At 37.5% G+C, this 25,532-nt stretch overlaps 1 protein-coding gene across 3 annotated transcripts in view; it reads right to left on the bottom strand.

Annotated features, from left to right (window-relative positions):
• The window catches only part of Akt3 (AKT serine/threonine kinase 3), a 244,109-nt gene that overhangs the window by 70,267 nt on the left and 148,310 nt on the right, over positions 1-25,532 (bottom strand). For all 3 annotated transcript variants that reach the window (XM_057770332.1, XM_057770331.1, XM_057770333.1), the window contains 3 exons: positions 13,743-13,887; positions 9,262-9,393; positions 1,031-1,096 (listed from right to left, as the gene is read on the bottom strand). In XM_057770332.1, coding sequence (XP_057626315.1) covers positions 1,031-1,096; positions 9,262-9,393; positions 13,743-13,887 — 343 coding nt within the window. The remainder of the gene's footprint in view (positions 1-1,030; positions 1,097-9,261; positions 9,394-13,742; positions 13,888-25,532) is intronic.

The raw sequence follows: 25,532 nt of genomic DNA, 5'->3' as shown, positions 1-25,532 counted from the left end.
TGTTGTTTTGTATATACTGAGGATAAAACCCAGCCCAACTCAGGAAGGTCAGACTAGGTAACTCTGTAAGTCATAAGAATATACTAAAATGTTACTATATTAGAAAACAGACAAGAAACACTTTAGCAAAGACCAGAATCTATTGGTAACTGTGAAAATATTTACTTTAGCTAGCCTTAAAATGTTAATAAAAGTTCTAATTTTAAACTATAGCTGCTATTTTAATCTTAATATGCTTGGTATAGTATGGAACATAGAGAAACTTTATAAACTATCCTCTACTATATAGAATCCCAGACTAGATGTAAAATAGTCTGTTTAATAACATGCTGCATGAATTAAGTCATGGTCCATATTTTCTCTAATGAAGAAAACACGGCAGGACTCCCTGTATTTAAAACAGTCCATATTTTTGTATTTCTATCATGAAAGGGATCTTATTTCTGTGAAATCTGTTCATTTAAAATTTTGACCTTTGAAAACTGAAGACCATACTATGTGGTAAATTTAATGTTTATATGAAGCCAGCAAACAAAAAAATAAAAAGTAAAATCTTCATTTGATTTTTTTCTTGAGATAGGTCTGACACTGTAACCCAGGTAGCCCCTAGATTTCACTAGGAAGCTCAGGCCTCCTGTCACAGACTCCTCAGTACTAGTGTTACAGTCATGAGCTATATGCCTGGATTGCACAACTGTTAAAAAACAAAATAGGCTTTTAAAAGTCTACCATTTTATCAGTGAACATAAAACGCCAGAGGAGACCTGCGTGGTCTGTGGATATATATTTAAATCAGAGAGATTTATGAGAAGAAAGAAAGTTTTTTAAAAATTGTACAAAGACAATGGGAAGAATTATAAATGCACTTAATTCACATCATTCAACGGTTTCAAACAAATTGAACTTACATTCTGTCATAAAGAATGTGGTACAACTAAGTAAATATTACTTAAAACACTGTCATAGTTTCATTCAATAATAAAATCTCCCTAAATTTACAATGTTCTAACAGCATTCTCTAAGCACTTACTGTTAAGAATGGATGTCTGGTGTTCTTTAGTACTCTGCTTTCAGTAAGAGTGTGTGCCACTTCATCCTACAAAGAAAGACAACTATAAATACATGTCACAAGTACTAAACATACAACACTGTCAGCATTTTCAGAAACCAGAAGATACTGCTGAGACATAAAAAAGCGATATTAATATATACTGGTATGCTTCCTCTATGGCTTAGCCTCCCCTCCACCACGACACCCAAAGTTCAAATTATTAGTTTAATTCTGAGGGGTAGAAGATAAAAATTCATATAAACTCACTCATATTTAATTAAATGATATAAATAATGATATAAAATTAACAAAATTATTCAAGGTGAAAAAATTAAGTATGTTGGTTTTTCCCATAAAAGAAATGGCTTACCAGCTTATACTATAGCATAACTAAGCTAGTATTTCAACAGTTATACACTTTATTCAGGGAGACATTAAAACACAATTCAGTGAGGATCATAAAATAAACTCTCCTATTAACAGTCAGTTATTTAAAAAGGAACCACAGGATACACAATTTAATTCTAAATTACACATTGCAAAAAAGTAAGAGAGTGCAAAATCATATCTTTTATGCTTGATACTTTTAAATATTCTTTTTACAGGTCTTAAACATTTTACTTCAAGTAAGTTTTAAAATGCAAGCATATTTCATAAAAAGAATGTATTTTCTCTAGAAGAGATCTCCTGGGTGGACTGGTGGTGAGTGGGGATGGGAACTTGAGGGATCGGGTTGGGGGAGTAGAATGGGTCAGTACTGAAAGAGATGTTTGAAAGGGGAAACATTTTGGCATTAGGAAGAAACTTGATGTAAGGGAAACTCACACAAATCCAAAAGGATAACCCCAAATAAGACTCCTAGCAATAGTAAATGTGCATCCTGAACTGTGATCAGATTGGTTGGTGACTACCCCAATTGTCATCAGAGAACCTTCATCCAGTAACTGATAAAAACAGATGCAGAGACCCACAGCCAAACATTAGGTTAAGCTTGGGGAAGTCTGATAAAAAGAGGAAAGAAGGATTATAGAACCCAGAGTGGTCAAGGATGTCACAAGAAAACTAACTCACAGAAACAAATAACGTAGTTCCTAGGAACTCAGAGTCTGAAACAACAACCAGGGAACCTGCTGAGACAGATCTAGGCTCTCTCTATACACTACAGCTGTGTAGCTTGGTCCTATTTTGGGACTCCTAACAATGGGAGCAGGTGCTGTCCCTAATGCTTTGGCTGGCTCTTGGGAACCTATTCCTCATACTGGGTTGCCTTGTACAGCCTTAATATAAAGGGTGGTGCTTAGTTTTATGGCAACTTGACATGCTTTGTGATACAGATGGGAGGCCTGCCCCTTTCTGAACAGAAGCAGAGGAGGAGTGAATTTGGGAAGGGGGAACTGCAGTTGGGATATAAAACATATAAATAAATGAAAATTTGCCGGGCGGTGGTGCACGCCTTTAATCCCAGCACTCGGGAGGCAGAGGCAGGCGGATCGCTGTGAGTTCGAGACCAACCTGGTCTACAAGAGCTAGTTCCAGGACAGGCTCCAAAACCACAGAGAAACCCTGTCTGGAAAAAAACCAAAATAAATAAATAAATAAATAAATAAATAAATAAATAAAAATTTAAAAGCTACATAAAACAAACAAATAAACAAAAATTAAAGTATTTCCCCAATTGAGTTCTTTATTTGTAAAAATCAAATTCCCACCGTGATTTGTAAAAAGAAAACTAGAAGGGATTATTTAACATATGAGGAGTTGAAAACATGTTTCAGATTTCAAAGGTATGTCATCTTAAGGAAGGAAGGGTGGGGGAAGGGAGGGGGGAGGTAGAGAGGGAGGGAAGGAAGGAGGGAGGGAGGGAGGGAGGGAGGGAGGGAGGGAAGGAGGGAGGGAGGGAGGGAGGGAGGGAGGGAGGGAGGGAGGGAGGGAGGGAGGGAGGAAACTGACATCTCCAATTTGCTTCTAGGAAATTCTTAAACAAATACCTTGCTGGATCAACAACACTGTTGACAAATAAAAGTTAGATCATAAAGAAAGGAATGAAGAGTAGAACATCAAGACACTGAATTATAATTATCTTACAAAAGCATTTTACCTTAGTTTATGCCTAGAAGAAAAATAAGAAACAGATATATAAAAGAAGCTAATACTATAAGCAAGGGAATACCAACTGTGTATGAACAAAAAGTAAAGTGAATTAACAATGTAGTATTTAAGGCAAGTTAAGCCAAGGATAAATAAACCACTTCAGTCTTTCTTATTTTATAAGAGCCAGGTTTAAGTGTTCAAACAATTTGAAAGTCACTGTCATACTATACTATTTTCCCTAAATCAATTATAGCAACATTTTATTAGAAAATAAATCAGAAGAGGAAATGACACAAGAACTTACAGATTTGTATACCCATTATTCTCTAGCATATGGCTAGCATACAGCAAGTACTTAATGTTTGAGCTGAATGTCATACATCCAAAAGCTTCTTTATTTAACCATTACATCAACAACTATGCAGAATCATCTAGGTATGATTTACACACTGGAGAAAGGGGCCTTTCACAGGCTAGTGAGGATAAGTAACTATTCAATTTAAAAGCAATATGTATTAACAAGAGAGGATTTATATTATAAGTAAGATAGAAAGGAAAAACAAATGGAACATAAGCTCAGTAATGTAATCCAATGGGTACTGAAGGGAATGGTGGCTAGCACAATGTGATTTATACTCCTTAAGGTTTACTGATGTTATATTGGTGAGTAGAGTAAAACAGAAAGGAGACCATTAAAGTACTCTGATTTAGAAATAAGATAATTTAGACTGATGATGTAGTTTGAGATATTTTTAGAAATAAAATAAAAAAAAATTCTTAAAGTTTCATGCCTACACTGAAAAGGTACATCAAAAGAAATGTATACAGTGAGAAAGGTATTTACAGAAAAGGTAACATTTACCTACTGTGGAGTAGTATGCTAAGTAACCTGAGTCAATAAAGTAAAGAAAGACTACAAATAGTGAATAACAAACCAACTTAATAGCAGAAAAAAATAATGTGATGCTTTAGAAAACATTTTTATGGGGTTTCATTTTATTCTGGTAGGACAGCCACATGATATACAGTATTTTCCTAGGTCAGTTAGTAAATTTCACAGGAAAAAACTTTCCTCCTCTGAATTCTTCAATCTACTTAACCACATATGCAGGGTCAAGAAAAGATACGAAGAGACAAAAGTTAAGAAAATTCTTTGTTACAAGAACACAATATAAAGGTAATAGGATAGACCAATTAATATACTAACCGAATTTTTATCATTAATTTATATTTATGGTTAGAAAATTTCCCATTAATGCAAATTTAGTGGTACTGTATTACACATACTAATTAGTTTTTCTATGAAGATATGGTACATACAAGCTAAGAAGTAAACACAGATGCCAATAATTTTTAATTACAGCTAAAAGCAACATGTCAAAACAAGAAGTTAAAAATAACATTGGCAAACTTAGTGGCTAAAACAATGCAATGACTATTTAAACTTCATTTGTTGATGATAATTATAAATGAAGAGTTTTAAAAGTACTAAAATTTAGAAGAATAATGTTCTCATAAAAATATAGATTTCCTTCAAAATATAGATTTCCATATATTCGTCCATCCTGAAAAACTAAATAATGAGTTTTCGAGACTAATTTTTTTCAGAGTAAGACACTTTGGAGGAGACTATTTCTTGAGGGCATGAGATCCAATCTCTCCAATTTTATCACTAAGCCTCCAAGATAAATGGCCAAAGAGTCTTTCTTCATTTGTACACTTGCTGTTTTATGACAGTTGTGTTGTTTAAGTGACTGAGAAAAAGCAGAAGGAAAGAAAACAGAATATTAATTAAAAACAAAACAGGAAACATGTTTATACCATTAACAAAGGTGAAACATGGGTATATGATTATGAGTGTATTAGTAAGCTGAAGTTTACAGAACATAATTTCTCAAGCACAGATGAAAGGGTATTAATCCATCTCTATCTCCAATTGTAATGCTCAGTTCTACTTCCACTTCCTCCTATCTTCAAATATCTGAATACCTCCTTAATCAGATCCTTGTTCTAATCACATTATTTTCTGTATACTGGCAACAGTTCTCCTGTGATTGACTCTGACATCAGAATACATCTACTTCCTCCTTCCCTCCAGAGCAGTAAATGAAAAGATGAAGTGAGTATTAGACATAATAGCAGAAGGGACACTCTTTTAATTAAACCACAGTAACTTCCAAGGATCACTGTTTACTTGGCTCACTGTCTGATTAGCAACCTTGTCTACTTTTCTGATGGCTTTTTATGAGACATGCCATACTTATCAAGCTCTAAATCATCTTAAAGTATGAGCACTGGACTAGATTCGACTTTCTAAAATTTCATTCCTCTCTATTTGCTTTATCATTATTCATTATTTTGTCTGCTTAAGACATTGATATCTATTTCAAAGGGGACAAAGGTTATCCATGAACAATGCATCACCATTCTCAAGTACTATGTGTGGTATTTATAATTGATGCTTCTGTTTCAAACACACCCTGGAGTGCCATACTCTCTGACTGCCCCCATATCCTGCCACTACCGCCCTCAGCACTTCTTCAGCTGGAAAGTATACTGCCTTGACGTTCAGAAAAACTCTGAACATGAAGAAGACCTAGGGATAAGGGAGCTGCTTCCTTTACTCGCCAGCGTGCAGTAGATCCCTCCGCCCAAAATCTTTTTCAATTCTGGCAAATTTTATATCTTGTACTTTATTACTTTAACTTTAAAATCTCAGATATTCTATCTCCTTTGAATGAGACTCCATGTTAAAATTATTGTCCCAATATTGTCCATATCTTTATTTTTGGTTTCTCATTCCCAGATAAACTCCTAAATCTATTTCTCTTTCATTATTTTATTTTCACTATAATAATTATAATTAGATTCATATTTGTTCATTCTTATGCTCTGATTATCAAGCCTAGTTTTGTTTTATACTCAATACCTCTCTATAAAACACTAGTTGATGGTTGACAACTCATCTTCTGCTGTTCTGTTTCCATTAGCATGAACTCTTTTGTGGTTTACTGTTTATTCTAAATCTTCAGATGTTTTTCATCTGTTTGGTGATGCTCAGGAGTTTTTTCACATTTATGTGTAAAAAGGTAAAATAATAGAGCATGATTGACTTTATGGATAAAAAAAACTAAACATAAATTTTCCTACATAGATTAGGAAATGCACATTTACATATTTCACTTTAAGAGTGTAAGAGAATGAAAAAAGTTCTGGCCTCCAAGAATGTCCAACAAGGGGTATTAATCACCATACCTGGAACTCAAATCTTTCCAAAAATGACTACTTAATAACCAAAGGGCATTTCTGTTTTTATTATTACAATAATAAAAACATTCTAAGAATAAGACTAGGATTTATTTAGTTAGCTATTCTCATTAAAATAAATGAATACCCTGTGTAATGTTTTATTGTCTACTCCTAACTGCTAAAATGAATAGAGACTATATAATAGTTTAAAAATGAAAATATGTCAAAGGGCATAAAAACAATCTAAAGAATAAATTAATGAAAAGAACGCAAAACCAAAGTTGAGTACTCAGAGGAAAAATAAGGTCACAGCTGATAGTAAGTTTGCTAAAAAACTGAACAAAGCCTCAATTATGGTGTCTCTAAGATATGCCATAAACTGAGTGAGCTACTTTACCCCTAACCCTGCATTATAAGAAATGATAAAGCTGAATGCTTCTGTTGGGAATAAAAGAATATTATAACTTGAGACTACATGAAAAATAAGGGCCTCTACTATAGGTCACGTGTGTAAAATGACACACTACAGTAGTTGTAATCTTGAATTGCAATGCCAGTGTTTTTCTAAATATCAAAAACTAAATACATTCACACAATATAAAAAGATGCAATTTAAAGACAGCAATAACTGAGAGAGAATAAAGATAAGTCTATTGAAAAAGGTTTTGTACATTATCAAAATGTTTCTAAGCAAAATAATTACTATAATTACAATGGAATCCATAATGAAAACTACTATAGAACCAGGCAGAAAGAAATTAAAAGGTTCTAAAGTGTTTCTCTCAAATTTCAACAAATGGTTATTTCCAATGTCTCAAATCAGCCAGATCCTACAGATCCTTCTTTAGAGTCCCCATCTGAGTCGCCAGCCTTCCCTCAACACACCTTCTCCAGTCCCCTAAAGGTGTAGACTAGGCCCACAACCACTTCTCAGGACTACTCTGTCCATCCCTCCTGTACAGAATCCCACTAATAGGCTTTAGGTGGAACTCGCCCTGCCTGAACCACAGTCTCCTCCCATGCCACGTACAATCTGTCTACTAAGGTAGATCAATGATGAAAGGATAAAGAATCAACCTGAACACATCAATACCTTTTCTATACACCACCAACAACAAATATACAGGAAAAGAGGTTGTATATACACTCTCATTCACAAAAGTCAAAAGAAAATAGATGATGTAGGAATAAACCTAACCAAGGAGGTGAAGGAACTTTGCAATGAAGACCTGGAATTTCCCAAGAAAGAGATAAAGACACTCAGAAATGGAAAGACTTACGAATTGTTAGAATTAATGGTGTGAAAATTACCACTCCACAAAAAGGTACCTAGAGATTTATTTCAATTCCAACCAAAATCTCTATCTCCTCTTCAGAGAAATAGAAAAAAAAAAAAAAAAAAAAAAAAAAAACCCTAAAATCATATGAAGTAACAAAAAAAAAAAAAAACTCTGATAGGCAAAACAACTCTGAGCAAAAAAAACAATACTGGATTATCATTTCACACCTATCAAGCTATAATACAGAACCACAGTAATAAAAATATGATCCTGACATAAAAACAAACATATAGAGCATTGGAATAAGATTGAAAATTCAAACATGAATGAACACATAAAACTTCAGTCACTTAATAATTGAAAACGACAACAAACATGCTCTAGGAAAGAATGCATCGTCATAAATGGTGCTTAGAAAACTTTATATCCATATGCAGAAGAGTGTAATTAGATCCCTATCTATCACCTTGTATAGAAACTAGCTCCAACTGGCTCAAAGGCTTAAATGTGAAACCTGAAACACTGAAACTGTTAGAGAAAAGAACAGGCAATACTTCACAGCATACAAGTATAAAAATGGACTTCAGAACAGGATTTTTTTTGCCCAAGAATTAAGGCCAGCAAGTGATAAGTGGGATGACAAAAAACTATGAACAGCTTCTGCATGGCTAAAGAAACAGTCTACCAGGGAAAGAGGACGCCCACAAAACTGAAGAAAATCTTTGCTGGCTCTACAATTGACAGAGGATTAATATTCAGAATATATAAAGAACTCAAAAACAGTATAAAAATAAATGGCCCATTCTTTTTCATCTGAGATATAAACAGAGAATTCTTAAAATAAGGGTAGGAAACAGCTTAAAAAAAAGAATCACTCAAAAATGTTCTTAGTCTTTAGCAAAAAGGGAAATGCAAATAAAAAAACTCTGAAATTTCATCTTACCAATCAGCTGACAAATATCCCCAAAGGAACTGACAGCAAATGCTCCAGAGTTGTGAGGAGAGTGGAACCTACATTCCCGATGGTGGACTGCAAGCTCATCTAGCTACTCTAGAAATCATTAGGCTAGAGTCCTCAAAACGCTAAAAATAAACCTACCATATGGCCCATATGTACCACTTGTTGGCATATGTCCAAAGGACTCAAGGGCCCACTCCACAGACCCTGCTCAGCCATATTCATTGCTGCTCTATACATAATAGCTAGGAAATAAAAACCACCTATATGTCCTTCACCTGATGAATGAATATTGAATTGATATGGTACATATATATTCTGGAAAAATGGTGAAAACAACACTAACATAATTAGTGATATGGATCACAAATATATACCTAAAAGGTTCCCCCAAATTAAAGTAAAAATATTTGCTCAATGGAATAAGACAGGTTCACCATAATTTATATAATATTATACACTGCTAAAAAATTTTAAATTAACAATTTTGTCTGCTCATAGGTATTATTGCAAGTAATCGTTTATACTCAATATTTGATTGCTTCATGAAATCTCTATACCATTTACAAGAATGTGCACAGATACATGTGCATACTAAAAAAAATTAATCACTGGCTTTTAGACTCAGTTACCTTTGCAATAATGACTTCTTTCTTCAGAATCTTCATAGCATAGTATTTTCCACTTGCCTTCTCTCGAACTAAAATAACCTTCCCAAAAGTGCCTTTACCTAATAGCTTCAAATAGTCAAAATCATTCATCGTCTGAAAAATATAAATTAGAAAACTATGATGAATTAGTTGGCATAATTTACTGTTAGTCTGCTTGCAATACTTGCAATGTAAACTCAATATTGATCCTACTAATTTCTAGAGCAATTTCAAACAAACAAAAAAAAACTACTACTGGCTGTCTCTTGAACAACCTTGGATACTGAAAATAATTAACATAGTTCTCAGCGTTTGTAGAAATTATTTTGAACCTAGAATTTCCCCATCAGTAAAAGTATTAGTTAACCGACAGAATGTTTTTAAAAGTAAAATAAGGTTTTTAAAAATTATTTTCAAGTTCTCATGGTTTAAATTAAGTGTTACCTCAGAAAAAAGTGATATCCAAGAATATACAAATAAACATTTTAAAATAGAAGCAAAAAACATTTTTGAAGAAACAGGAGAAAAGACCAATAAAAACTGTAATCTCCAGTCAGATTGATCAGGAAGATAAATACAAAGATAAAATTATCTACATGAAATGATAAAGGTGACCTCACTACAAAGCCTACAGAGATTAAAGTGTCCTTAATTAAGACAATAAACAGCTTTATACCAGCAAAATAACACCAAAATGAAATGAGCAAATGACTTATACTGCAAACTACAAAAGCTCACTGACAAAGTAACGGAAAAGCTAAAGAACCCTATATAAGAACTGAATTTCTCTTAACATTTTTTATAAAAAGGAAAAGTCCACAACATCTAAAGAAAAAAAATGGTACCAATCCTACACAAACTCTTCCTGAGAACTAAAATGGGAGAAATATTTTTCAATTCACTCCTTGAAGCCAAAAAGCACTCTGACATTAAAAACCGTTTTAAATATTTCATAAGTGAATGGCTACATTCAATTTTAATATAACTTGCCTATAACTTTGATAATTTTATCCAGATGTCAAATTACAATGTCTTAATATGAATAGTTCAAAGGAAAATATAAATGTCAAAAAGAGAGCAGGAAAATAACATATACTTATGATTCAATTATAAATCAAATGGAGCTGCACATAAATGGAAAACAGTATCAAATTCAGTCATTTAAAAATAATAGATAGCTCGACATATTAATTTCACTAACAGTTTTAAAAACTCAGAGGATAAGAAGCAAAGCAATAGACCCCACATATGACAGACTATCTTGTTCCCATCAAGCAACACTGTCTCTTTGCCACCTCCAACCCCTTCTTCCTTTCTCCCTACCTGACTCTCGGTCTGTCTGACTGGCATTTTTAATAGTATGTAAGTACACAATTTTCCCATTCCCCTTCCTCTTTCCAACCCCTCTGTACATCTTCCTGCTCTCCTTCAAATTCATGACTTCTTAAACTGTCTTTGATCAGTTCCAAAGCCACCCTATGGCACTTCATTCTTTTTTCTCATAGAAACTCTCAAGAGACAGCTTTCTGTCAGGGGCCATGAGAAATGAAGCAGGTGATAACTAGTGTTCAACAGGAGGCACTACCAGTGAGAGATTCAATGATAGGGAGCCCCACCTGGAAGGGCCATGGATTTACTAGTTGTGGAAAACAGTTGTTCCTGTCTGTAATTTCTTGCATGAGTCACTTGATTGCTTACCTAAGAACTTCATTTCTTCCCTAAGAATAACTTCGGGTGTTTTCCCACTGCTTTTCTGTCTATCTCATGAAAATATCCCATCTACTGGGCGTATATATCTATGGATGGCCGGGAAGATGACTTTTCATTTGGCTGTATAATTTTGATATATAGAATATATACTGGGACATGCGTCATCACTAGATCTATTTGTTCCACAAGGACTATGGACACTTAAAAGCCTGCCTTGTTCTTTTGTTCAGGCGAACTGCACACAATTAGTTCTCTTTTACCTCAGAGCAAGTTCAAACTAGACTAAGGGCTTTTGGAAATAGATCATAAGTTTGGAACCTTACGGCTATGCACAAGGTCAGGGCCACAAATGTCCATCTAAGGTTACTAAGAAAAGCATGCCAATTCTTTGCTTACCTGCTGACTGACAAAAGACCTATGTCTCAAAGCATATCTAACTGGGCACTGTATACCCCGCCCTCTGGTCATAGTCTTAATCCTATAACCTTGGACCCTTGTGTTATCACTTGCTCTAGGAATGTGCTATTGATCAAAGAAAGACAACTATTGCATTTTTTTCATCACTTCAAGACTCCTGGGAAAAAGAGTGTTTTGAGATAAGAAGAAGAGAAAGCAAGGAGAAGTTAGAAGTGCAATGAAAGTATTAGGATAGAAGCAAGACAATAAAAAAGAAACTGGCATGAAGAAGCATGGAATGAGAGACTCGTGTTTGTTCTCAGATCTCTAGCCCTTGCTGGCTATAGCATCCTCTCTAAATCCTGAGGGGCATTGAGGCTGAACCTCAAAGGCCCTTGTTAGCTTTCCTTCGATGTGGAAGCTGAGGTTAGCTTGTTGGAGGAAAGACTGTGTACTAAGATCCTGGAAGATAAGATACCACATGCACAGAGAAGCTGCAGAAACCATGAAGATAACAAAGGCAAAAGTCAACACCAAACCCTGGGACATAACAGAAAGTTTCCTTTCGGTTTTTCAAGGCCAGTACATGAGCAGTCAAAAATAATTTACTGGAACAGCAGAACAGCCCACCCGGCAACAAAACCCTAAGAAAGAACACAGCTATTGTTTCTGGTAATTTCGTGGCAATAAACAGGTAAAAGATTCATAACCAGGCCAAAAATTGATTATATTGCTCAACATGGCGTGTAGTACCTTCTTTATTTTTCATCTAAAAGCACTAAAAAAAGATACTAATAGACACAATTACTAAATATTACTGTTATCCCCAATTCTTGAAGACAAAAATAGAACAATAATTTATAAATAGCTTTATGACATTTTCAGATCTTTCAGTATTTTACTGATCTGTTAAGCATATATTTAGAATTCCAGAAAATTAAACAGGGTAGAGCAGGTATAACATGCTTTTTAATGCAGTTGTCTAAAATTCAAAAAAAGAGATTAATTGGAACTTGATTCAAAATTATTAATGCAGTCAAACTTCAAGTTATACACATCCGTGCAAAAGGAAATTTCTCATCTGAATAAATGGGTAAAGATAAGTTATGTTCATATTCCTGACTGAGAAATCAACTTAAAATAAGCACTATTTCAAATCAACAACCACATAGAGAGGGATCTCTATATATAAAGAACAGAAAGGGGGCATATTAGAGGTGGCAGACCAGTTCAGCACACAGGCTGCTCTTCTAGTAGAAAACCTGTAGTTAGAACTGTCTCTAACTACCGTTCTAGAAGTTACAATGCCCCTCTTCTCAACTCCCTAAGCACTGCACACACTTGGTGCACAGATACACTTGAAAGCAAAATATCCATATTTTTCATATAAAACAAAATGGAAGAAAATTAAAAATAAAAAGACTGAAAAAGTTCACAGGCATCAAGTACAGAATGTTAAAGAAAAAAACTTTACATAGTGAATTAATTCTCTAAGTTGTGACTTTATCATTTCTCTTAAGCTAAAAGCATGTGGAAGCGAAAAGATCTGAACCAAGGAAATCTAACATGAAAGGCAATTCTGCACACCACACTAACAACAAACGGCAGAGTTTGGTAGTAGAGAAACATCTGCATGACCCATAGTTCAAAATGCCAATACTGAAAAATTAATTAACTAATTAATTAAACAAGTGAAAAATGTAATTGGTAATACTTTGAGCATTTTTTCACACCTGAATATGATTTATAAAATAAACAGCAAATGTATATTTAAGATATACATGCAAATGACATTTCATCAGTCTACTATAAAGACCATCAACTACAGATTAGATAGCTTCAGTACATCTTCCATATGTTTGAATTTTCAAATAATCACATAAGACTAGTTTTGAATACCATATTTTAAAAAATAAAGTCATTTTTAAATTTTCATAGTAATGAAAAATATTATTTACAATTCCTATAAAATTATATACTAATATGGAACAATGAGGAAAGAAAAGTTGTGGTTTTCCTCCTTTATTGGCTCATGAGTAGTAATGAAAAGAAAATGTGTTATTTCTAAGACTCACTTTTTGAGGTAGCTTTGATGAAGTTGAATTCAAGGGGCAGACATTTAATTCCCTGGTTTCTGAGATGTCATCTATAAAGTACATCAATCACCACTCCTTCGCAAGCTCCGCAATCACTCACACTGCAGTGCTGGCACATTATTAGGTTTTAAGGAACAGGTATTTTAGGTTCACAAAGTTATACATACAATAAGAAAACTAACACCTCTCCCAGAAGCAGTTTTCATCATAGTTTTTCTAGACTGTATTTAGAAGTTAAAATAAGTCATCATCATTTTCTACCTTTCTTTTATGATGGGTTGTAGATGCATCCATCTCTTCTTCTCCTATATTATCAATCTGTGAAGTTGGACTACAATTCATTCTCTCCTCTTCTTGTCTCTGCAGTCGGTCTGCTACAGCTTGGATAGCTTCTGTCCATTCTTCTCTATAAAAATGAGTACAATTTCTCATGAATAAAAGTTAAGTTACTTAAACCTTTTATAATTTATAAGATAACTGCGAATAATCTTCTGTGTAGCCATCCTGTCTGCCATCATCTCTAGGTGATAACAATCCTAAAAGCATAGAGTCAGGAGTAGCACTTCTATGGAAATTATATTATGTTCACTTGATAGTGCATAAAATGTAAAATCTTGTCTACAAATACACATTATACACGAACACACACATGCATATCTACACATTAATTTAATCACCCTTTGGGGTGACAGTACTCCCACAAAAACCATAGACTATCAAACAAAACCCTGGTGCCCCTAGCACTATGATGGACTAAGTAGAACAAGGAGACCCACTCCAGACTCCAAGGAGAAAACACAGGCCCACATGGTGCCTTGTAGTTCCATACAGAAAGGCACTGTTATGGTGAGAAAATGTATGGTGCGGTATGTGGGAGGGGCAGTCAGACAGAATGGTTCATGTCCTGTGGACAGGGGCTTATTTGAAAGCTGGAAATAGTGAGGGAGTGGGCTGAGGTGAGTGGATTAATTGGCACCCAGGGCCATGGTGATGTCTGGGCCTGGGCTGCTGCTGGGACTCACATCTGAGTTCTTGGCTCCGATGCAGTCTCAGTCTGTGTTCATGCCCATGGCTCCTGATACCATTGGGGGCTGAGAAGATAGGGCTGTATAGAGCTGGCCTCACCCCTCACTGGCTGCATCTCTAGGGGGAGCCGGCCCTGCCCTTCACCAGCTGAAGCACACAGGATAGAGGGTCCTACACTTCATCTGGGCAGTACAATAGAGTTGACTCTGTAGACAGGGGCATGGATGAGCCAACCCTGAGGGCATGAGAGGGGCATAACTAGTAGTACCACTTCCCTTGCCTGTGGTGTGGTGGTGGGGCTGAGAAAAAGATGCCCTCCCCACTCCTCTAGTGGGCAAGGGAGCTGACCTTCCCCTTTAACAGCTACAACACTCAGGAAAGTGGGACCTGCACCTCAACTGGACAGTACAACAGAGCTGATCCTGCTGATGGAGGGGGTGAGGGGAGACAGGGGACTACCACATGCAGGTAAGCTGCTCCCAAGAACATGAGCGTGAGAGATCAGCCTCTGCCCCTCATCTACCATATGGAAGTATGGGCAGGGGAGAGATGCCCCCTACCCCAATATGCCTGAGGCAGGTGTGAGAGCCTGCCCTGAGGTTATAAGAACTGGAGAGCTGTTCCTGCCTATCATCAGCTACAGCACTCAGGAGACTGGCCCTTACACCTTGTCTTGGCAACACAGTAGCACTGGCCCTGATGGTTTAAGTGTGGGAGAGCCAACCCTGAGAGTGTGAAAAGCATGAGAACTGGCCATGCCCCTTGCTCATCACTGCAAGGGATGAACTAGCCAGGGCAATGCTGGAGAGCTCCTCATGGTGGTGAGGAGAGAACTGATGGGCTAAACAACCCTGCAATTACCCAAGCTCAGAACCAAGGTTATGAGCTAGCCCACCCCAATATCCACCTTATCCATGATCTGCTGGAGCAACTGAAGAGGCCAGTCCTGCAGACCCAAAACTGCAGGATCTCCACAATACAGGATAACAATAAGATAGTCAGGAGGAGGCACAGTGAGGGGCCAGCGTTGACAGTATAGCAGAAACCAGAGGCCTCCAACCAGACCAATGGCTCTGCAATGAGCACTTGCTGATAAAGATACATGGACAAAAGGATTTACTGTGTGACTGTGTGTGTGACACTATAGTTTCCATGATGAGATTTTTCTTTTTTCCCCTTTTTTCTCTTAAATATTGTTTTATTTGGGGGGGGAGGTTGCAAAGGCAAAGGGTGGATACAAAGGGACAGGGAAATGACTGGGATAAGATGCATGATATAAAAGACACAAAGAATAAACAAAAAGAAGGGAAAAAAAACTTGGTGCCAGGCAAAGAAAAACTCCTTTTGAACTACTGGAAGACGGGTTCAAGAGACCCCAAATATAGGCTACTGCTGAAACGCTCCACTGCCTTCCAGAAAAGGGAGGTAAAACTCTACTACTAAAGACACAGGCTTCAGAGGAATCAGTTGTAATCTAACATGGAAGTCCCCTCCCTGAGAACTAGTTCTCATAGTTCTGGAAGGAGATATATGAGCGGCCACCGGAGAAAGTAATCAATAGTAATAACCAGCTGTAATGCCTGTGAACAACAATGACAAGAATTTTAAGATATTCTGAAAGGTGAAATAGTGGCCCTTACATCCTAGGTAAACAATTGCCATACAATTGAACTGAAGGTTTGCTCAATATGTGGAAATTCATGCCTTATATTGTAAACTCAGCAAACTACCCATGGCTGACAAGGTCATGTATCGTAGAGAACAATCTACTATGACTGATTTCCTAGTATAGCCTCTAATTGCATTCTAAATACTTATCCTTAGAACTACAGATAAGTGTAGTCTTACCTCTTGCTCAACAAAAAAAAACCTTTTATTTGAAGATGGAGACTATTACTGAAAGTCACAACTAGTCAAAATTTGGAAAACAACTAACTTACCATTGTGTGTCCAACACTAAGTAATATATTTACAATGCAATTCCTATACTCAGAGTCAGAACATCATGGAAAATAGGGTCGAAAGACTATAAACAGTCAAAGGAACAAGGCATTTACTGCTATATAGCACTTTCTAAGGAAGAGTAGAGAGCACAAAATAGAGGTGGGTATAGAGGAGAAGGAGGTAAGTCTAGAAGAAGTTTTTGGATGAATGAAAAGTATATATGATAAAATACATTTATGAACTTCTCAAAAAATTAAATTATGGGACTGGAGAGGGAGGAGAAGAGGAGTGGGGGGAGGGGGAGAGGGGCGGGAGGAGAGGGAGGGAAATGGGAGGCAGGGAGGAGGCAGAAAATTTTTTTTTCAATAAAAAAAAAAAGAAAACCTTGTTAGGCAAGGCCACAAGGGAAAAAAAATTAAATTATCATCTAAAAAGTAAAATATCAAAAAGTTTCAAAACAGAAAAATAAGAAAAAAGTTCAGTTAAAGGCTTTTGAAACTACAATTAAATTTTATTTGCACAAATCCTACCTATTGATATAATACTTCCCCTTAAATGTGAATCTTTCTTAAGTTTACCTATTCAGTCTTCTCAATGATCCCTCTAACTAAAAGTATTTTAAATTTCTTTTCATTCTTGGAACATATTCTGGTACTTACATGATTTCAGCACTCTGGGGATATGAATACATTATCCCCAATTATTATTTTATTCAATATGTTATCCTTCATCAATTTTTCCAATTGTTATGTTACCTTTTGATCTGTTGCTCCTTTGAGGAATAAACATTCTTTCTCATTCACTATGGTATTTAACAAACTTAATGGACAGCTAGGTGTGATGGCACATGCCTTTACTTTGTTATAGCTTCTAGAAGGAAGAGGAAGGCACATCTCTTGAGTTCAAGGCCAGCGTGGTCTACAAAACAGGCTCCGGGACAGCCAGGAATAAAGAGAAAAACCTTGGGTAGTAGTTTGAAAGAAAATGGACTCCAAAAAGAGTTGCACTGTTAGGAGGCGTGGCTTTGTTGGAGTAAGTGTGGCCTGGTTCTGTGAAGTGCAGCACTGTGCGAGTAGGCTTTAAGGTCACCTATGCTCAAGCTACTCCCTGTGTCACAGACCACTTACTGTTGCCTTCTGATCAAGATGTAGCCAGCCAGCACCATGTCTGCCTGCATGCCACCATCCTCCCTCCCATGATGATAATGGACTGAACCTCTAAACTGTAAGCAGTCACTTCAATTAAATGTTCCCCTTTATAAGAGTTGCCAAAGTCAAGGTGTCCTTTCATAGCAATAGAAACCCTAACTAAAACATCCTGTCTTGAAAAACCAATCAAACAAAACAAAACAAAAAACAGTCAATCTTACTGAAATAGTAATTTTCTTTGTATTTTGCTTACTTGGTATTTGTAGAACTTTTGGTTCTGTGGCATTGTATCTTTAGACACTTTAGAAAATGTTCGTGCACTATTAATTTAAACTCTTCTGTCTCATTCTCTCAAATTAAAGTTCAATGATGTATCTGTAAGAGTGCCTCATTGCATAATCTGCCCCATATTCTACTATCATCAGTTTTTATTTTCTGTCTTGTCTCTGCATGTTTCCTGTTGGATATTCTCTTCTCACTCATGTTCAAGATCACTAATTTTCACTAAGTGAAGCCTAACTCACAATTAAAACCATTCACTATCTCATAGAAAAGAAAGTGGGAAGAAGCTTTTAACGCATGTGCACAGGAAACTGGTGTAGGACAATGGTCTGTATTCTGTCAATTATATTTTAAATAAATGCTCATTGGTCAACAGCCAGATAGGATATACGTGGGAAACCAGACAGGAAGAAGAGACAGGTCAAAAACAGAAGAATTGTGGGAAAGAGGAAGCTCCCTCCCCAGTCCTGCCCAGACACAAAAAAAGGAAGATGTGACCCTGCCCCGCTGAAAGAGGTACTGAGCCATGTGGCTAACATATACTATAATAATGGGCTAATATAAGTTATAAGAGTTAGCAAGAAGCCTGAGCTAATGGGCCAATCAGTTTATATCTAATGTAGAACAACTCTGTGATTTTTCTTTGGGACATAATGACTGCGGGACCAGGCAGGACAGAAACCCCAGCAAGCAGGCCCTCATGTTACAGGAAACCACTTTATAAATGTAATACCAGTAGCATAGACACTGAGAGGAACAATAAATAAATGGAACTTTCTGAAACTGAGAAGCTTCAGAAAGCAAAGGACACAGTCAATAAGACAAAAAGGAACCTTACTAAATGGGAAAAGATCTTCACCAACCACACACCACATAGAGGACTGAACTCCAAAATATATAAAGAACTCGAGAAACTAGACATCAATATACCAAATACTCCAATTAAAAAATGGGGTACAGATCTAAACAGAGAATTCTCAACAGAAGGATCTCAAATGGCCAAAAGACATTTAAGGAAATGTTCAACATTCTTAGCCATCGGAGAAAGGCAAATAAGAACGACTCTGAGATACCATCTTACACCAGTCAGAATGGCTAAGATCAAAAACTCTAAGACAGCTTATGTTGGAGAGGATGCAGAGTAAGGGGAACACTCCTCCATTGCTGGTGGGAATACAAACTTGTATAGCAACTTTGGAAATCAGTGTGGCTGTTTCTCAGAAAATGGGAATCAACCTACGTCAAGACCCAACAATACCATTCTTGGGCATATACCCATAAGATGCTCAATCATACTATATAGACATTTGATCAACTAACTATATTCATGGCAGCATTATTCGTAATAGCCAGAACCTGGAAACAACCTATAGGCCCTTCAACTGAAGAATGGATAAAGAAAATGTGGTACATTTACACAATGAAGTACTATGTAGTAGTAATAAAAAAAAACAATGACATCTTGAAATTTGCATGCAAATGGATGGAACTTTTGAAAAACTATCCTGGATGAGGTCACCCAGACTCGGAAAGATGAGCATGATATGTACTCACTCATAAGTGGATACTAGATGTAAAGCAAAGGATAACCAGACTATAATCCACAGCTCCACAGAAGCTAGGAAACAAGGAAGACCCTAAGAGAGACAAATGAATCACCCTGGGAAGGAGAAATAGACAAGATCTCCTGAGAAAATTGGGAGCATGGAGAAGGTGTAAGGGGAGAAGAAGGGGAGAAAAGGAGGGGGAGGAGAACTTGATGGAACATAAAGTCAAGATAAGGAAAGGACAGCAAGGCAGAGTAAGGAAAGGTATCTTGATTGAGGGGGCCATTACGAGGTTAGCAATGAAATGGGAGACATAACCACAGACACAGAGGAAATTCAGAGAATCATTAGATCTTACTACAAAAGCCTGTATGCCACAAAACTGGAAATAAATACCATATACCAAAGTTAAACCAGGACCAGGTGAACAACCTAAATAGACCTGTTAGTCGTGAAGAATTAGAAGCAGTTATCAAAAACCTCCCTTCCAAAAAAAGTCCAGGACCAGATGGTTTCAATGCGGAATTCTACCAGAACTTCCAAGAAGACCTAATACCTATACTCCTTAAGGTATTTCACAATATAGAAACAGAAGAGTCATTGCCAAATTCCTTTTATGAAGCTACAGTAACTCTGATACCAAAACCACACAAAGACCCAACCAAGAAAGAAAATTACAGGCCAATCTCACTCATGAACATCGATGCAAAAATCCTCAACAAAATTCTGGCAAACCGAATCCAAGAACACATTAGAAAAATTATCCATTATGATCAAGTAGGCTTCATACCAGAGATGCAGGGCTGGTTTAACATACGCAAGTCTATCAATGTAATCCATCATATAAATAAACTGAAAGAAAAAACCATATGATCGTTTCATTAGACGCTGAAAAAGCATTTGACAAAATTCAACATCCCTTTATGATAAAAGTCTTGGAGAGATTAGGGATACAAGGGTCATACCTAAATTTAATTAAAGCTATATACAGCAAGCCGACAGCTAATATCAAATTAAATGGAGAGAAACTTAAAGCCATCCCACTAAAATCAGGAACACGCCAAGGCTGTCCACTCTCTCCATACCTCTTCAATATAGTTCTCGAAGTTTTAGCAATAGCAATAAGACAACATAAGGGGATAAAGGGGATTCAAATTGGAAAGGAAGAAGTTAAACTTGCATTATTTGCAGATGATATGATAGTGTACATGAGCGACCCCAAAAACTCCACCAAAGAACGCCTACAGCTGATAAACGCCTTTAGTAATGTGGCAGGATACAAGATCAACTCCAAAAAATCAGTCGCCCTCTTATACACAAAGGATATGGAAGCAGAGAGGGAAATAAGAGAATCATCACCTTTCACGATAGCCACAAAAAGCATAAACTATCTTGGGGTAACTCTAACCAAGGAAGTGAAAGATCTATTTGACAAGAACTTTAAGGCATTGAAGAAAGAAATTGAAGAGGATACCAGAAAATGGAAGGATCTCCCTTGCTCCTGGATTGGGAGGATCAACATAGTAAAAATGGCAATTCTACCAAGGGCAATCTATAGATTCAATGCAATCCCCATTAAAATCCCATCAAAATTCTTCACAGATCTTGAAAGGACAATAATCAACTTTATATGGAGAAACAAAAAACCCAGGATAGCCAAAACAATCTTATATAATAAAGGAACTTCTGGAGGCATTACCATCCCTGACTTCAAACTCTATTACAGAGCTACAGTAATGAAAACAGCGTGGTACTGGCATAAAAACAGAGCAGTCGACCAATGGAATCGTATAGAAGACCCGGATTTTAACCCACAAACCTATGAACAACTAATTTTCGATAAAGGAGCTAAAAGTATACAATGGAAGAAAGAAAGCATCTTCAACAAATGGTGCTGGCACAATTGGATGTCAACCTGTAGAAGAATGAAAATAGACCCATATCTATCACCATGCACAAAACTCAAGTCCAAATGGATCAAAGACCTCAATATCAATCTGAACACACTGAACCTGATAGAAGAGAAAATGGGAAGTACCCTACAACATATGGGCACAGGAGATCGCTTCCTATGTATAACCCCAGCAGCACAGACATTAAGGGCAACATTGAATAAATGGGACCTCCTGAAACTGAGAAGCTTCTGTAAAGCAAAGGACACTGTCATTAAGACAAAAGGGCAGCCTACTGACTGGGAGAAGATCTTCACCAACCCCGCTACAGACAAAGGTCTGATCTCCAAAATATATAAAGAACTCAAGAAACTAGACTTTAAAAGGATAATTAACCCAATTAAAAAATGGGGCACTGAACTGAACAGAGAATTCTCATCAGAAGAAGTTAAAATGGCCAAAAGATACTTAAGGTCATGCTCAACCTCCTTAGCGATCAGAGAAATGCAAATCAAAACAACTTTGAGATATCATTTTACACCTGTCAGAATGGCTAAAATCAAAAACACCAAGGATAGCCTTTGCTGGAGAGGTTGTGGAGAAAGGGGTACCCTCATCCATTGCTGGTGGGACTGCAAACTTGTGCAACCACTTTGGAAATCAGTGTGGCGGTTTCTCAGAAAAATTGGGATCAACCTACCCCTGGACCCAGCAATAGCACTCTTGGGAATATACCCAAGAGATGCCCTAGCATATGACAAAAGCATTTGTCCAACTATGTTCATAGCAGCATTATTTGTAATAGCCAGAACCTGGAAGCAACCTAGATGCCCTTCAATAGAAGAACGGATGAAGAAAGTGTGGAATATATATACATTAGAGTACTACTCTGCGGTAAAAAACAATGACTTCTCGAATTTTGCATGCAAATGGATGGAAATAGAAAATACGATCCTGAGTGAGGTAACCCAGACCCAAAAAGAAGATCATGGGATGTACTCACTCATAATTGGTTTGTAGCCATGGATAGGGGCCACTGAGTCTATAATTTGTGATCCTAAAGAAGCTAAACAAGAGGGTAAACCCAAGGAAAAACATATAGATATCCTCCCAGCTATGGGAAATAGACAAGATTGATGGGCAAAAAATGGGAATCTTGGGGGGTGGGGTGGGATGGGGATGAGGGGAGATGGGGAGAGAAAAGTGTGAAGGAGAGGATGAGGGGAACTGGGGGAATCGGGGTGATTGGGGGTAAAGGAAGGTTGGATGGGGGAGCAGGGAAACTCATACCTTAGTTAAGGGAGCCACCTAAGGGTTGGCAAGAGACTTGAACCTGGAATGGCTACCAGAAGCCCAGGGCAATGTCCCCAGTTAGCTCATTGGGGCACCTGAGGATAGGGAACCTGAAATGAACCTATCCTATAATCATACTGATGAATATCTTGCATATCGCCATAGAACCTTCATCTAGCGATAGATGGAGATAGAGACAGAGACCCACACTGGAGCACCGGACTGAGCTCCCAAGGTTATAATGAGGAGCAGAAGGAGAGAGAACATGAACAAGGAAGTCAGGACCATGAGGAGTGCACCCAACCACTGAGACAGGGGGGCCGATCTATTGGGAGCTCACCAAGGCCAGCTGGACTGCTACTGAAAAAAACATGGGATAAAACCGGACTCTCTTAATGTGGTGGACAATGAGAGCTGACGAGAGGCCAAGGAGAATGGCACAGGAACTTTCATCTGGCGATGGATCGAGAGAGAGACAGAGACCCAATTTGGATCTACCGTCTGAGCTCTTAAGGTCCAAATGAGGAGCAGAAGGAGGGAGAACATGAGCAAGGAAATCAGGACCACGAGGGGTGCACCCACCCACTGTGACAGTGGAACCGATCTATTGGGAGCTCTCCAAGGCCAGCTGGACTGGGACTGAATAAGCATGGGTTGAAACTGGACTCTCTGAACAAGGCGGACAATGAAGGCTGATGAGAAGCCAAGGACAATGGCACTAGGTTTCGATCCTAATACATGAACTGGCTTTGTGGGAGCGTAGCCTGTTTGGATGCTCACCTTCCTGGACCTAGATAGAAGTGGGAGGACCTTGGTCTTCATGTAGAGCAGGGAATTTGGACTGCTCTTCAGTATCGAGAGGGAGGGGGAGTGGACTAGGGGGAGGAGAAGTGGAGTGGGGATAGGGGGAGGGGAACAGGGGGAGGGGGCAATATGTGGGAGGAGGGGGAGGGAAATGGGAAACGGGGAGCAGTTGGAAATTGTAAGTAAAAAAGAATAAAAAAAAAAAACCTGGCACTAGAGAAATTCCCAGAAATCCACAAGGATGACCCCAGCTAAGACCCTAAGCAATAGTGGAGAGGGTGCCTGCACTGGCCTTGCCCTATAGTCCTATTGATGACTATCTTAAATACAGAGAAAGAGATCCATAGCAGAACATTGGACTGAACTCCCAAAGTTCAGTCGAAGAGAGGGAGGAGTGATGATATGAGTAAAGGGGTCAAGACCATGATGGGGATATCCTCAGAAACAGCCGACCTGAGCTAAAAAAAAAAAAGCTCACTGACTTTGACCTGATAGCAGCGGAACCAGAATAGGACCAAACTAAGCCCTCTGAACGTGGGTGAGAGTTGTATGGCTAGGGCAGACAGTGGGCCACTGGTGGGAAGACTAGGGTTTATTCCTAATGCTTGTACTGGATTTTTGGAACACATTCTCTTTGGATGGATACCTTGCTAGGCCTAAATATAATAGGGAGGGTCTTGGTAAAGCAAAGTGCTAGACTTTGTTGACCTCCCATGGGAAATCTTACCCTCTCTGAAGAGTGGAGGAGGGTGGGACTGGAGGGAGGTGGAGGGAGTGGGAACAAGGATTGATGCGTACAATGAGAAAAAATAGTTTTTTTAAAAAAATAAATTTATTTAAAATCATTCACTAGTAATCACAATTACAAAAGTTTTAACTTAGTTTTAGACTGTGTTTCTTTTTTATATTTTCTCTCTGTTCAATTCCCCAGCCTTAAGCATACTGACATACATGCTTAGTATTATTAATCACTGTAAAATAATTCTATTATCTGGAATCCTATGTATATCTAGTTCCATACCATATTTGTCTTGTAGTTTTAACACTGTCTTAAATCTTTGCACATATATTTAGATAATTCTTAGAAATTATAAATGAAACACAAGACAATTTCCGATCTAGTTAGATACAATGTAACTATTAAGAATGTTTTTAATTTCTTCATAACTTTCAGACAGGAGGAGAAATTAAGCTGGTACTAACCTAGATGTTTTCTTCCTGAAGGTTATCTTTCACAGTTACTAAAAGCTGCAGTGCAGGCTACTGGGAAAGAAAACTAAACACCAGTCTTAGCGATCTGTGAATTCTGAGTTACAGTAACCAGTCTGACAAGATGTTCCTTCAGGTGCAACAGTGACGTGAACACTATGGGAGTAATCATCTACTTCCTAACAGGGTTCAAGGGTCACTATATAGAAGGGAACTCATGCCTGATGCTGAAAACCAGGCCAAGGACCATTGCCAGGTAGCTCACAGGCTCTAAGGGAGAACATATTATTATTATTTTGCTAACTAGACATACCAGACTGTCTTCTAAACTAACTTTATACCCAAAATTTAGTGCAGTCTTCATAAGAAAAGTCTCTTTTTATAGTAAATGGAAGTTGTGGCTGTTTGAATAAAAATGGCCCCCCATAGGCATATTAGAAAGTGTGAACTTATAAGAGTAGGTATGGTTTATTAAAGGAGGTATGTCAATGGGGGTGGGTTTTCAGGTCTCAAAAGCTCAAATCAGGTCTGGAAGCTCATTCTCTTCCCACTGTTTGCAGATATAGAACTCTCAGCTCCTTTTCCAGCACGATGTCATCCTGCATGCTGTTGTTACAAAAATGGATTAAACCTCTGAACTGTACACCAGTCCCAATTAAATGTTTTCCTTTATAAGCTGTGGTCATGGTGTCTCTTCACAGCAATAGAAACCCTAACAAAAACAGAAGTTAATACAAGATTCACTGTTGGTCAAAATGTGAAAAATAAGTGAGTATAGATGGAGTGTTTAGCCTTAAATGGGGCATGTGTATCACACTGCTTACCTGGAAAGCTCCTAGAACAATGAGGACAGAAGGATTGTAAAGAGTCATAAGTAGGGAAGGCTGGGGGAACAGTGCCTGCTGG

This window comes from Chionomys nivalis, chromosome 5 (genome assembly GCF_950005125.1).
Source record: "Chionomys nivalis chromosome 5, mChiNiv1.1, whole genome shotgun sequence".
Lineage (NCBI taxonomy): Eukaryota > Metazoa > Chordata > Mammalia > Rodentia > Cricetidae > Chionomys > Chionomys nivalis.
The sequence above is the reverse complement of the archived record's forward strand: the minus strand, read 5'-3'. Positions and strand labels throughout refer to the sequence as shown.